This window comes from Lutjanus erythropterus, chromosome 21 (genome assembly GCF_056507025.1).
Source record: "Lutjanus erythropterus isolate fLutEry1 chromosome 21, fLutEry1.hap2, whole genome shotgun sequence".
Lineage (NCBI taxonomy): Eukaryota > Metazoa > Chordata > Actinopteri > Lutjaniformes > Lutjanidae > Lutjanus > Lutjanus erythropterus.
This window is the reverse complement of record NC_139337.1, coordinates 32,513,547-32,526,238: the sequence shown is the minus strand read 5'-3', so window position 1 is coordinate 32,526,238 and position 12,692 is coordinate 32,513,547. Positions and strand designations below refer to the sequence as shown.

The window sequence follows — 12,692 nt, the reverse complement described above, 5'->3', positions numbered from 1 at the left end:
TGTTTAAACTCCTATGAGTTCGAGACGTTTTTACAGTGTACTTTTAAACATTAGCAAAAACTTGGATATCAGCTGTTTTTTTGTATATGAGCAAATATAACAATATCGACCTGTTCAAGAAAATGACTGAATGATCCATTGATCCAACCTCCTGGATCACAACAAATCTTTATTTAACTTTGACAAATGTCTTCATACAATTTACCAAAATATACAAAAACTACTTTTCTATTTAAAATAAAAAATCATGTACCCGGACAGCTCCACCTTCACAGGTCAGTTCAGATAAACTCTACTCCTCCATCTGTCACGTAGAAGGAGCTGCTCCTGGAAGCCTTCGTCCTGGAGGAGGTGCACTGGACGCTGAAGACCTGCCGTCTCCTCGGCTCCTTGCTGCCTCCTGCTGTGGCAGCCATGTTGCTTTCGGCCTCCTGCCTAGAGCACAGCAACCGGTGGCTCACCAGCCGTTGCCAGGGGCGACAGAGATACAGCCGGTCGTGGTCAGAGGATGAAGAGGAGGCAGAGGAGGAGGACGACAACGAGGGTCCATTGTATCTTCTCCTGATGGCGTGGCAGGTGGCGAAGACGGTGACTCTGTAGTCCCTGAGAGGAGGAGCCAAAGATGAGACGCTGTCAACTCCACAGATTTCTACAGAGCAGGTGACATGTGAACACAACATGCTGTGATAGAGATAACAGTGAACGCAACATGCCGTGATAGTGATGACAGTGAAGGCAACATGCCGTGATAGTGATGACAGTGAAGGCAACATGCCGTGATAGAGATGACCGTGAAGGCAACATGCCGTGATAGTGATGACAGTGAAGGCAACATGCCGTGATAGTGATGACAGTGAAGGCAACATGCCGTGATAGAGATGACAGTGAATGCAACATGCCGTGACAGAGATGACAGTGAATGCAACACGCCGTGACAGAGATGACAGTGAACGCAACACGCCGTGACAGAGATGACAGTGAACGCAACACCCAGTGATAGAGATGACCGTGAAGGCAACATGCCGTGATAGAGATGACCGTGAAGGCAACATGCCGTGATAGTGATGACAGTGAAGGCAACATGCCGTGATAGAGATGACAGTGAATGCAACATGCCGTGATAGAGATGACAGTAAACGCAACACGCCGTGATAGGGATGACAGTGAATGCAACACGCCGTGATAGAGATGACAGTGAAGACAAACCCAAAAATCTCCTCAGTGAACAATCCACTACCTAAAGGATCTCTAGAGAATGACCAAGAGAACCTAAAGTGTCTCTAGAACCCCTACAGTGAGCAACAATACCATCTAAAGAACTTCTTCTATGACCACCAGAACCCTCTCAGTGACCACTAGGCCCACCCTATCATCTATAGGGCCTCTAGAACCTCCTTAATGACCACTAGAACCTTCCAAGTAATAAACATACCTAAAAAGTCTCAAGAACCTTCTCTATGACCACTAGAACCTCCCCAGTGACCACCCAACCTCATGAAACCACATAGAAACAGCTACAGTAAACACAGAACCTCCTCAGTGACCTCAAGAACCACAGAACTGATGGATGGTTACCTGAGCAGGCGGCCCAGCAGCTCTGCACACTTGCTGAGCTTCTCTTCCTGCTTGGCGATGCTGGACCCGCCCTCGCTACGGTCCAACCAATAGAAAGTGGATATGCTGTCAATGAGGAGGAGAGCGAGGCCGGGCCGTGACGACAAGGAGGTCTCCAGGAAGTGGAGGGTGAGGAGGAGCTGAGAGGAGGAGGAGCAGTGGATGACCAGGAGGCGGGACAGACAAGAATGCAACACCGATTCATCTGAACCGGCTGAGGGTGAGGAGGTAGAGCGATCTAGACAGACAGACAGACAGACAGACAGGCAGACAGACAGACAGACAGACAGACAGACAGGCAGACAGACAGACAGACAGACATTGATGTCAGACACCTTCTGACAGGAAACCACTGTTATATGTGACAAATATCACTCTCTGTTTCTCTAAACTATCCCTTTAACCACACCTTTACATAATGTTCGAAATGCATCAAACTGGAAGCTGCTTCTTCTTTGGGGTGTGTGTGTGTGTGTGTGTGTGTGTGTGTGTGTTTGTACCTGCGTTCAGTCTGCTGTCCAGGATGCTGACCAGTCGTAACATGTCCAGACTGTAGTCGGTGTCCACGAACACAACATCCACCTCCAGACCCCCGGTGGCCACCGGCAACACACAGCGACAGAGCAGGTGGTACAGCATCTCCGTCTTACCTGAGACACACACGCAGGATAACACACAAACACAGAGTTTACAGGAAGTTGGGAGCAGGTTGGAGGCAGAGCTGTTTCCTGTAAACAGAACTCACCTGTTCCCTCGGTTCCATACAGTTCCACCACCTCACCTGTCAGAGTCAAACACATCGAGTCAGTTATTTAACAGTTATTTACACAGTCATCAATAATCTGACTCCTGCTGCATAAATTCTGATTCATCGAGGTCACATGTCATGTGCAGACAGGAAGTGGGAGTGGTCAGTCACCATGGTCAGGTCCTCCATCTTCAGGAAACAGGCGAGGTTCAATGTCCTTTAGACAGCGACGAGCCTCCAGACGAGCAAACAGCTGCAGAGACATACAGCTAATTATGCTCCTGTCCAGCATGTAGACTGTACCAGCATGTAGACAGTACCAGCATGTATTGGGTATGTATTTTTGATTTTGGGGTGAACTGTCCCTTTAATGTTCCTGTTGAGTTGTTTTTCTGCAGTCAGTACGTAATCAGATTACTGTAACTCCAGTGTAATGGTAACACATTACCAGTGTTGGAATGTAACTGAATACATTTACTCAAGTACAATGTACTTTACTTAAGTATTTCCATTTGATGTAGCTTTTTGCGTCTACTCCACTACATCTGACAGGTAATTATTGTACTCTTTACTCCATTACATTTGTGTGACAGCTAGTAGTTAGTCAGTTAAAACCACGTATGTCCAGATGTGTTGATGTTGATGAATGAACGGGGATCAGCTGGAAAATGAAAACAGGCTGTTTTCTCACAGGATCGCAGTGATGCTACAGACATGATGATGTGATAGACCATGATGCATTGCTGCGGAGTAAATTAACCAACAGTATATAAAGTAATTAAATGAGCTACAATAGTTACATGTAACACACATGAATGTATTTGCATGCTGAATCCCTGAATACTTCATCCACTACAAAAAAAACAAAAAAACAAAACGCATTAATCACCATTCTTAACTTAGATTTAAAAAGACTTTTCTTTTGGAAACCACTGCCGCAGTATTTCCGGCCAGAAATCAGCAGAAAGTATAAAAGTAACTTTAATAATTTCTTATGAAAGTATTTTAGCGTTTCATAAACTGTTAGACTACATCTTGAAATAAAAACAGAAAAACCGTCAGGTTTCGTCACTGTGACATCATCCGTGTGAAGTTAAACGGACACAAATTGGCGGTCAGAGTTCAGCACAGATACTCTAATTACTCCCTGAATGTAAAGTAACGTGTTTATGTTCTGACCTGAGCGCCGCTTTCAGTCATTTCAACGCTACGAGCTTCAGCTTCATCTTCATCTTCACAAACAACCAAACCCCGCGGCCTCGGAGCTCACTTCCTGTTTGTTTTACCGTAACGAACGGAGGATGAGACGTTACCGTAATGCGTATGTGCTGTGCGCCGACGACTTTTCAACACGCTGAAACATAGAGGTACAGAAGAAAACTGAAGTTATAATCGACCTGTTCATTTATTTATTTTATCCATGTATTTAGTTTTATTTACTTATTTAATTACTTATTGTTATTATTTTTTGTTGATTTATTTAGCTATGTATTAATTATTTATTTAATTATGTATGATTTTTATTACATTACACATGGTGAAAGGGGTACACACATACACATACTTAAGTTTAATAACAATACAAAAAACAATTCAGGGGAGAGAAAGAAGAGAATGAAAAAGGACAAGAAAACATAAATAAATAAAATAAACATCTAAAATTAAAGAGTTTTGTTACATCAAAGAATACACTTTAAAACAAACATGGGTAAATTCATACATAATTATGTAATTATTTTATATAAAAAGATGTTTTGTTTGAAGGGATGGAAAAAGTGAGCAGATAATACACACAGAACTATTCAGATTTTTTACTCATGTAAAAAAAAAAAAATACTCCATTACAGGTAAAAGTCCTGCATTCAAGATGAAGTACACAAGTACTTCCAGCTTCATGTAGTCAAAGTACATTGTGTGAATTTGGTGAATCTGAAAAAACACAACAACAACACAAACAAACTAACAGATGAAGGCAGCACTAAACCAACAACTCCTGTGTTCTGAGTTAAAATCACTGATTTTATCAATGGAGTTTGGTTGGTTTGTAGAAAGTGATATTTGTCTTATATAACAGTGGTTTCCTGTCAGAAAAGTCTGTCTGACAGAAAGGTAAAGAGGTGAAAATATTATAAACATAGTTTACACTTAAAGTGACACTGATACTTCTTTCTGTGCCTAAAAACACGTTGCTGTTGTGCAACAGATAGAAACTGAACAAAAATAGGACCAAGAACCGATCCCTGTGGAACCCCATGACACGAGGACAGCTGAAGAACCGGGACACGTTCAATATGAAAATGTGCACCGCTTTGTTTGTTTCCAGATTGAAAGCACGTTTCCTCAAAACGGTGTGCAACAGGCTTTGAGACGTTTTCTTTTGTTTGGTCGGTGTGCCGCAGGCGTTACCCAATCAGCAGCGATGTATCTATACACACCTTCTTGTTTTTGTAATTTTAATCTTCCGTCTCGTTCCATTGTTTTTGTCTTGTTGAATATTTTTGTTTTTTATGTAATTTTCATTGTTACGTTGTTTTCATCCTTTTCATCTGGTTACTTAATTTTTTGTCTTTTATGTCTTTTACATTGTTTTCGTCTAGTCATGTCTGTGTGATATGTACATGTTTTTATATTTTGGGAGGTGATGACACAAAATAAAAATAATCAATAATTCCCCTCAAAGTCATTAGAACTAAAGTAAAAAGCCTGTTTATAAACTGTGAGGAGTAGAAAGTACAGATATTTGTGTTCAAATGTAGGAAGGAAAAGAAACAAGTTGTTAGAAAAATACTAAAGTACAAATACCTTAAAACACTACTGAAGTACAGTGATGAAGTATTTGTACTTTGTTACTTCCCACCTCTGTATGTGATTTAAAGACTCTGGATGAACAGACCTGTGCAACATGAAGCTGGAATCTAAACAGTCAGTTTATTATAAATACACATCTGATAAAAACATTTAAGTGACACTTTGGCTTCAATCGAACAAAACAACATCTGAAAGAGACACAGTAAGACAACTTTGATAAAGTCTCTCTGTCAGCAGCAGTGAAGTGAATTAATAAAAAGTAAAAGCAGTTTACAGACAGACGCGCTCTACAGTAATGTTTAAACAGACACACAGGAAATACACCTTTAAACCCTGTCAGGTTTAATAACAGTGAATAAAACAACCAACCAATCAGAGGAGACGCTGCAGTCGGACACAGCAGGGGGACATGACGGTCACGTGACCACTCTGCACGTCTTTGTGCTCCAGACAGATCTGTCTGTCTGTGACTGTCCAACCTGACTGCATGTCTGTCTGCTCTGTGTCCTCAGGCCTGTCAATCATTACTTTATTCATCTTCTTTGATTTTCCAGCCTGTTTAAATCTCTTCGCTCTGTTCTGATTGGCAGTTACCAGACCATGTGACGGCTCCTCTGACTCCAGGAGATATCTGATTGGTGGGCCGACCATCTTCCTCCTCGGCCTCTGAGGCTGTTCAACCACCTCCTTTATCACTTCCTTCTCCTCTCTCCCTTTCTTTTTCCACATCCCTCCATCTCTGTCCTGCCGTCTCCTCCACCTCTCTGCGTTCTGCGTCCTCCTCATCTTCGTGATCCGATAGTCGACCCACCACCGGGGATTTCTGCGCACGCGGTTTACGCGTCGCAGCCAATCAGGAGCCTTGGTGGGTGCTGGTAGGAGGGTCTTCACCTCCTCCTCGTTACTCCCCTCCTCTCCCTCCTTTATCTCTCCATAACTGTTGGTGTTAACCCCCTTGTCCTGCTTGTCATCAGCAGCTTGGGTACCGCCAGTCATTGTAGTCACCCTGTTGACATGACAACGACCTGGGTTGCCATAGTGATGGCGGCAACAGTGCAGATGTGGGGCGTTGGCACGGCTGAACTTGCTGTGGCAAAGGTGGTAGCGGAGCCGACGTCCTCCTCTGTGAACGGACAGGTGGAGCTGTAGAGACGATGGACAGGTGAAGGCCTGACCACACACCTGATGGCAGACAGAAAGAGACAGACAGACAAGTGGGTTACTGAACAGAGTCACAGTGTGGAGAACCTGCAGGAACACAGGGTTTGTTCTGTGTGTTTGCGCAGTTAAAAGTGGAACTTATGGGCATTTAGTGTGACGTGTTTTTGGAGTGAAGCTAAAAATGTCAGGTAAGGGGTCAGGTCAGGATATTTCAAACATCTCTTTCCATACTAACTCTTTCCAGCTCCTCCTGGGGGATCCCGAGGTGTTCCCAGACCAGGTGAGATATGTAATCTCTCCAGCAAGTTCTGGGTCGACCCCAGGGGCTCCTCCCACTTCGATATTCCTGGAAAACCTCCAGGGGGAAGGTTCCAGGAAGATCCTGATCACATCCCTAAACCACCTCGACTGGCTTCTCTTGAAGCGAAGGAGCAGCAGCTCTACTCCGAGCTTCCTCCTCTGTCTCCAAGCCTGAGCCCAGACACCCTACAGAGACAAACTCATTTTGGCCTCTTGTATCCATGATCTCATTCTTTGGGTCACTACCCAAAGCTCATGACCACAGGTGAGGGCTGGAATGTAGATCGACTGGTAAACTGAAAGCTTTGTCTTCCAGTTCAACACCCAAATTAGTTTTGATGCCACATCAGTCCGCTTGTTGATCTCATGCTTCATTTTACCTGCATTTGTGAACAAAACAGGATTAGAGACAGGGGACAGCCCTGGAGGAATCCAACACCCACTGAGAACGTGTTTGACTTTGTGCCGAGGACATGGACACAGCTCTCACTTTGGTTATACAAGGACTGGATGGCTTGTAGTAACCTATACTCTCAGTACTCCAACAGGATCTCTTCTCCAAGTCCACAAAACACATTGACTATTGAGTCAAACCAGACCAGTCAAACCAAAGTTCACCCAGCAGCCCTGAAAGGGTAAAGATCTAGTCCACTGTTCCACAGCAAGCACAGAATCCACATCGCTGCTGAGTCCCGCAATCGATCAGAGCCTGGAGTAAACTTTCCCCGATAACTGGGGCACACCCACTGACCCCACTATGTAAGAATGGTAAACACCACCCCAGACTCCCACTCCACAGGTACACAGGTGTCCCAACCTCCAAGCTACAATGAAGAGACGTGTCAGCCAAGACAGCCCAGCAATGTCCAGAGCTTTCAGCATCTCAGGGTGGATCTCATCCACACCTGGCACCTTGCCTTTGAGGTTCTTCTTGAGAACCTCAGAGACCTCTGCCAGGGAAATTCCCCCAAGTCTTCAGACTCCTCCTCCACATTTAATAGACCTGTCTTATCTTCTCTTTTGTATATTACCATTGTTCTTAAATAAAGCAAAAGTAATGTAATAGAAAAAAATCCAGAACACACAATATTTCTTATCTGATTACTCAATTAATCGGCAGAATAATCGATAGATTATGCTTTAATTTTACTGGTCCGGCCCACTTGAGATCAGATTGGTCTGTATGTGACCCCTGAACCATGAGTTTGACACCCCTGATGTAGACGTTGCTACAACTACGACACTACTTCAGTATATATCACTCTCATAACACAAGTTAGACATGATGATGTTCTGGACCTTTGCTTTAGGAAATTTTCTCTAACTGGACCTCTTTGAATTTTAGTTATACAAATAATAATAAATAAAATATTCTAAAGGTTTGAGGTTGATTTGTTTTCAGCAGTTCTCTGGAATGAAAACACTTTCTGTCATCTTTTATTTTGAAAATGATGTTGAAAATGAGGACAAACCTGACAGAACTGACATCCTCTGTCCACTCTTCTCTTCTCTGATGGCTCCACCCTGCTGCTATCTGTCCTCTCTTTTATCTCCACCCCTCCTCTCCTCTCCTCCTCCTTCACTCCTCTCTCTTTGCTGTGATTGGCTGCTGACAGGCCATGTGACCGCTCCTCAGACTCGAGGAGGTATCTGATTGGTGGACCGACCATCTTCCTCCTCTGCCTCCCCATCACCTCTGTTTTCACAGGTTTGACTCCATCCTCCTTTTCTTCCTCCTGCTCCTCCTCTTCCGCCTCGTTCTCCTGCTGGTGCTTCCTCCCCAGCTTCCTTTTCACCTTCACTCCCATCACCTTGTGATTGGCTGCTGACAGGCCATGTGACCACTCCTCAGACTCGAGGAGGTATCTGATTGGTGGACCAACCGTCTTCCTCCTCAGCCTCCTGTTCTCCTCTTCCTCCTCCTTTGCGATAAAGTCATCCTTCCTCTGGTCTTCAGTGCACCTCCTCTTCTGTCCTCCCTCCTCCTCCTCTTCCTCCTCCATCCTTCTGTTTTCTCCTCTTTGAGCTCGGGTGCGTTTGATTCGTTCTTCAGGTCGTCCTCTCTTCGTGCAGCGTTGACGTGTCTCTCCTTGTTGTCTCTTGCTTCTGACTTTTCGGACGGAGCTCCTCTCTCCTGATTGGATGACGTCCTGACGGCGGTCGGGCTGAAGCTTGTCATCATCATGGGACTTTTCATCTGATATGTTGCAGCTGTGAGTGCTGCTCTCGCTCCGCTGAGTCCTCCTCCTCCTCCTCTTCTTCTTCTTCTTCGTCTCTGTTGTTACCGTGGACTGCCTGTTACCATGGAAACTCTCATCTGTAGAAAGAGTCAACAATGAACAAGAAATCGTGAATCAGGATGTCGGTTTTATTTTGCAGTAAAACACTCAGATCTGTGTTATCAACATCAGAAGAGCTGCAACGATTAATCGATTAATCAACTGTTAAATTAATCGTCAACTATTTTGATAACCGATTAATCAGTTTGATTAATTTTTTAAGAAAAAAGTTGAAATTCTTTGATTCCAGCTTCTCCAGTGTGAATAATTTCTTAATTCCTCTCTGACATCAGGACATTTGAGGAGGCCAGACTTTAGAAAACACTCATTGATATTTTCACCATTTTGTCACATTTTAAAACAAACAACTATTAATTAATAAATGAGAAAATAATCAACTGATTGATCGACTATGAAAATATGAATTATTTGACAGTTGCACCAAAACTAATTCTGTTGAAATGAGACTCGAATATCAGCTTGTCACAAATAAAACACTGGAAATGTGAAAATAATAAAGAATAAAGTGCATTTTGAACTCTGTTACACTTGATCTTTATTTGTGTTTGGAACGTCAGCATCGTGAAAAAATCTGAAAACAACGTTCTGTTTCTCTGTTTTGTTTTGTTTTTGACGATAGTTTTTAAAAATCGTTCGGTCCTAAATGAATGTGAACGTCTCCATCATCTGAATTATTGTATCAAAACTTTATTAAAATAAAATAATAAATTAAAATAAACTCACTGTTCTCATGTTTTAACAAGCCTTCCTCCTCCTCCTCCTCCTCCTCCTCCTCCTCAGCCAGGTGGGGGCTCAGAGGAGCGATGAGTCCAGGAGGAGGAGCCGAGACATCTGCAGGAGGCAGCGGCTCACACAGAGGCATGCTGGGTAACAGGGCGGTCTGCTGGAGCTCTTTAGGCTGCTGTGGAGCCTCAGGTGGTCCAGACAGAGGCATTGTGGGTAGCAGTGTCTGCCTGAGGGGGGGGCTGTGCTGTCCCGTGTCCAGTGTGCTGCTGCAGTGCTGCAGCAGAGCGCCCCCTCCTGGTCCATCTGCTCGGACCGAAACACACTGCCACGCCACGCCGCACACACCTGAACGCACACAGAAACAGACAGACAGACAGGAAGTGAGACATCTGCTCATCATAAGGATGAATGTTCTCGTTATCAAGGGTTCTGACAAACAAAACAAAACAAACAAACAAGAAATAATAAAAAATAAAAAACAACCGGGGGTTCCTGCACCTTCTCCATGGTTTATATACATACACATGCTAAACATGTTTACATCAGATGTTATTGTGCTTTATTACACGACTTTGTGAAATGCTCCGTTCTGATTGGTCACATGCAGCGTTCTAAGGTCTGTTCATTTTTTTATAATGGGCCGTTGCTATGAATATTTTCAAGTTGTTGATTCTTTTGTAGGTAACCATGTAACGAGCAGGATGATGTGCAGTGATTATTGTTAAATAATGTGATTCAGGCCGTCACTCTGTCAGGGTTTATTTCACAGTAATGACCTGCTCACTGAACTTTATCTCACATAAACATCAAACATCATGTTTCATGACACGATTCTACAGAAGGGAGATAAATTAAAGGAAAATACAGTTAAGTTTCATGTTTCAACATGCGACACCTGTGGGAGTGTGAGACTGTTTGAACTGTGACAACTGATCAGTTATTAATCAATTATGAAATCAATCACCAACTATTTCAGTTTTATATATATATATATATATATTTTTTTTTTTTTCTGGTTTCTTTCCTCCTCTCTGACAGTAAACTGAATATCTTTGAGTTGTGGACAAAATGAGACATTTGAGGACCTGCAGGTGTGTCTCACCTGTGTGTCTCCAGTTGAGCTGCTGAGTCAGCAGGTCCACCTGGACGGCAGCGTCTCTCCTCTCTGCTGAGTCGCTCTGACAGCCCACCTCCCTCCTGTCCTCCTCTGGACTCTCCCACTGACAGCCGACTTCCCTCCTCCTCCTCCTCACCTCCTCCTCCTCCTCCTCCGTCCTCCCCTCACTCTCCTGGATCATCTGGACAACCTGCAGAGGGACATCACAAAGACCGGGACAGCACATTGATCTGATCTGGACCTGACAGCTGAGACAGACCTGAAACCCCTCACTTCGTATCGGTATTCACTGCAGTACAAGTACAGATACTCGAGTAAAAGCAGAAGTACTGATTCAACTTGATGTTACTGCAGTAAAAATGAAAATAGGTCCAAACATGTTGGAACTATTTTTCAACCAGTGATCAATCTGGCAATAATTTTTCCAATAATCAATTAGTTGTTTGGTTCATAAAATGTCAGAAAACGTTGATTTAAGTCCAAGAAGACGTCCTCAAATGTCTTTTGTTTTGGAGCGGAGGACCCCCGTCTCACTTCCTGGTTTAAAAAAGGCAGAAATACTGCTGAAACTCTGGTAAACAAACAAATTCATTCAATAATATTAGATTATATATCAGATGTGTCTCAACCAAAACATGTCGACTCTGTCGTCCTTCTAAATCAAAGATCAATAAGAATTATGGATTAAAAATGTGTATTTTGATCAACATTAAGAGTCTCTGAGACACTTTAAAAAATAAAATGTCTGCTTACTACGACGACACTGTGAGATGAAAAAAACATCAATCAATCAATCAATCTACATTTAATAAAAGATTTAATCAGTAGGAGGTTGGCACATTACAAGAGTTTGAACTTTTAAAATATATTTTCCAGCAGAACTGAAGAGTAAAAATTAAAAACCCACAAAATACAGACTGAGTGAATTAAATATCTACAGGTTTAATAACTAACGGGCTTCTTTACTTTATTATCCGTGAGGCGTGTTGTTGAAGGGCTGCTGTAACTTCTACAAACCACCAGGTGTCGCTGTGTCTGCTCAGTGTGAAGCCATAAAGCTTCATAAGGCTTCATCAGCTCGTCACTGACCACAGACACAGTCTGTCTGTTTAGTTTGTTGATGAACTTTATAATAAAACCAACTGCAGAGTCAGAACTGTTATATTACTTCTTTCTTAAAAGAATTTATCATTAATCTGATCAGTATTGGTCATGAGGAGCAGATAGTTATCGGTCATCAGTATTGGCTGAAAGAAAAATCGATATCCCACTAATTAGTAATGAGAAGATAAAATCTGTCAAATTAATATATATATTTTTTTTTTTACCATATCATGACCTGCAGCTCTGTAGTTTCTGAGTAACGAGTAACTAAACCTGTAAGAAGTACTCAAGAACAAGTGCCACAGATGTATACTTCTGTACAATATCTGAGTAAATGTATTTCGTTACATTCTTTCAGCTAACTTCAGCTAGCTGTTAGCTGTTAGCTGTTAGCTCTGAGTGAAGCAGATGAAACGGTTCGTTTAACGTTTCTCCAAATATCACAACGCTCGTGAAGTCAGACTTACCGCCAACATCGTGACGCAAACGAAGCTCAGAGATGGACGGTCATGACGACATGTCGGGTGTTCGTGACGTACAAAAACCTTAAAACGCCCGTTTTACTGCGTCAGATACAAACTTTGAAGTTCAGTTTGTGCTCAGATCGCTCGCACTGTGATTCTTCAGGGTCTCGTCTAGAGGGGAACCCCAGGACCGCGAAACGTCTCGCGACAGTTGATCAATTTTAAAACAAATCACGATCTTTCTCTGACTCTGACCAGGTGTTTTCTGTCAGACTAACTCGGATCTTACCCACAGCGCTGTCACTTTATACAACATCATAAGTTTGTCCAAAAATGTACATTAAGAAACA

At 42.9% G+C, this 12,692-nt stretch overlaps 2 protein-coding genes across 3 annotated transcripts; both read right to left on the bottom strand.

Annotated features, from left to right (window-relative positions):
• Positions 1-134: 134 nt before the first annotated feature.
• xrcc2 (X-ray repair complementing 2) lies at positions 135-5,295 on the bottom strand. The gene is made up of 6 exons (XM_084747394.1): positions 3,542-5,295; positions 2,534-2,615; positions 2,360-2,395; positions 2,115-2,264; positions 1,576-1,852; positions 135-603 (listed from the first exon to the last, which is right to left on the bottom strand). Exons 1-6 carry the CDS (start codon positions 3,560-3,562, stop codon positions 282-284), a joined length of 888 nt encoding a protein of 295 aa, XP_084603520.1. The 5' UTR covers positions 3,563-5,295; the 3' UTR covers positions 135-281.
• A 188-nt stretch (positions 5,296-5,483) lies between these two features.
• LOC146307936 (uncharacterized) lies at positions 5,484-12,519 on the bottom strand. Of its 2 annotated transcripts, XM_084747348.1 has the most exons (5): positions 12,346-12,519; positions 10,760-10,964; positions 9,655-10,002; positions 8,104-8,948; positions 5,484-6,352 (listed from the first exon to the last, which is right to left on the bottom strand). In XM_084747348.1, the coding sequence occupies exons 1-5, from the start codon at positions 12,352-12,354 to the stop codon at positions 5,543-5,545; spliced, it is 2,217 nt and encodes a 738-aa protein (XP_084603474.1). In that variant the 5' UTR covers positions 12,355-12,519; the 3' UTR covers positions 5,484-5,542. The 2 variants fall into 2 exon arrangements, with proteins under 2 accessions (XP_084603474.1, XP_084603473.1); XM_084747347.1 differs by lacking the exon at positions 12,346-12,519 and having other exon boundaries at positions 10,760-11,371.
• Between the last annotated feature and the right edge of the window lie 173 nt (positions 12,520-12,692).

Excerpts from the sequence above, each read along its gene's own strand:
- xrcc2 (XM_084747394.1), bottom strand. The coding sequence starts at position 3,562 with ATGACTGAAAGCGGCGCTCAG. Across the intron at positions 2,616-3,541 it reads TGACTGAAAGCGGCGCTCAG|CTGTTTGCTCGTCTGGAGGC; the intron begins GTCAGAACATAA and ends ATGTCTCTGCAG. Across the intron at positions 2,396-2,533 it reads AGATGGAGGACCTGACCATG|GTGAGGTGGTGGAACTGTAT; the intron begins GTGACTGACCAC and ends TGACTCTGACAG.
- LOC146307936 (XM_084747347.1), bottom strand. The coding sequence starts at position 11,000 with ATGTGCTGTCCCGGTCTTTGTGATGTCCCTCTGCAGGTTGTCCAGATG. Across the intron at positions 10,003-10,759 it reads GCTCAACTGGAGACACACAG|GTGTGTGCGGCGTGGCGTGG; the intron begins GTGAGACACACC and ends GTGTGCGTTCAG. Across the intron at positions 8,949-9,654 it reads CTTGTTAAAACATGAGAACA|ATGAGAGTTTCCATGGTAAC; the intron begins GTGAGTTTATTT and ends CTCTTTCTACAG.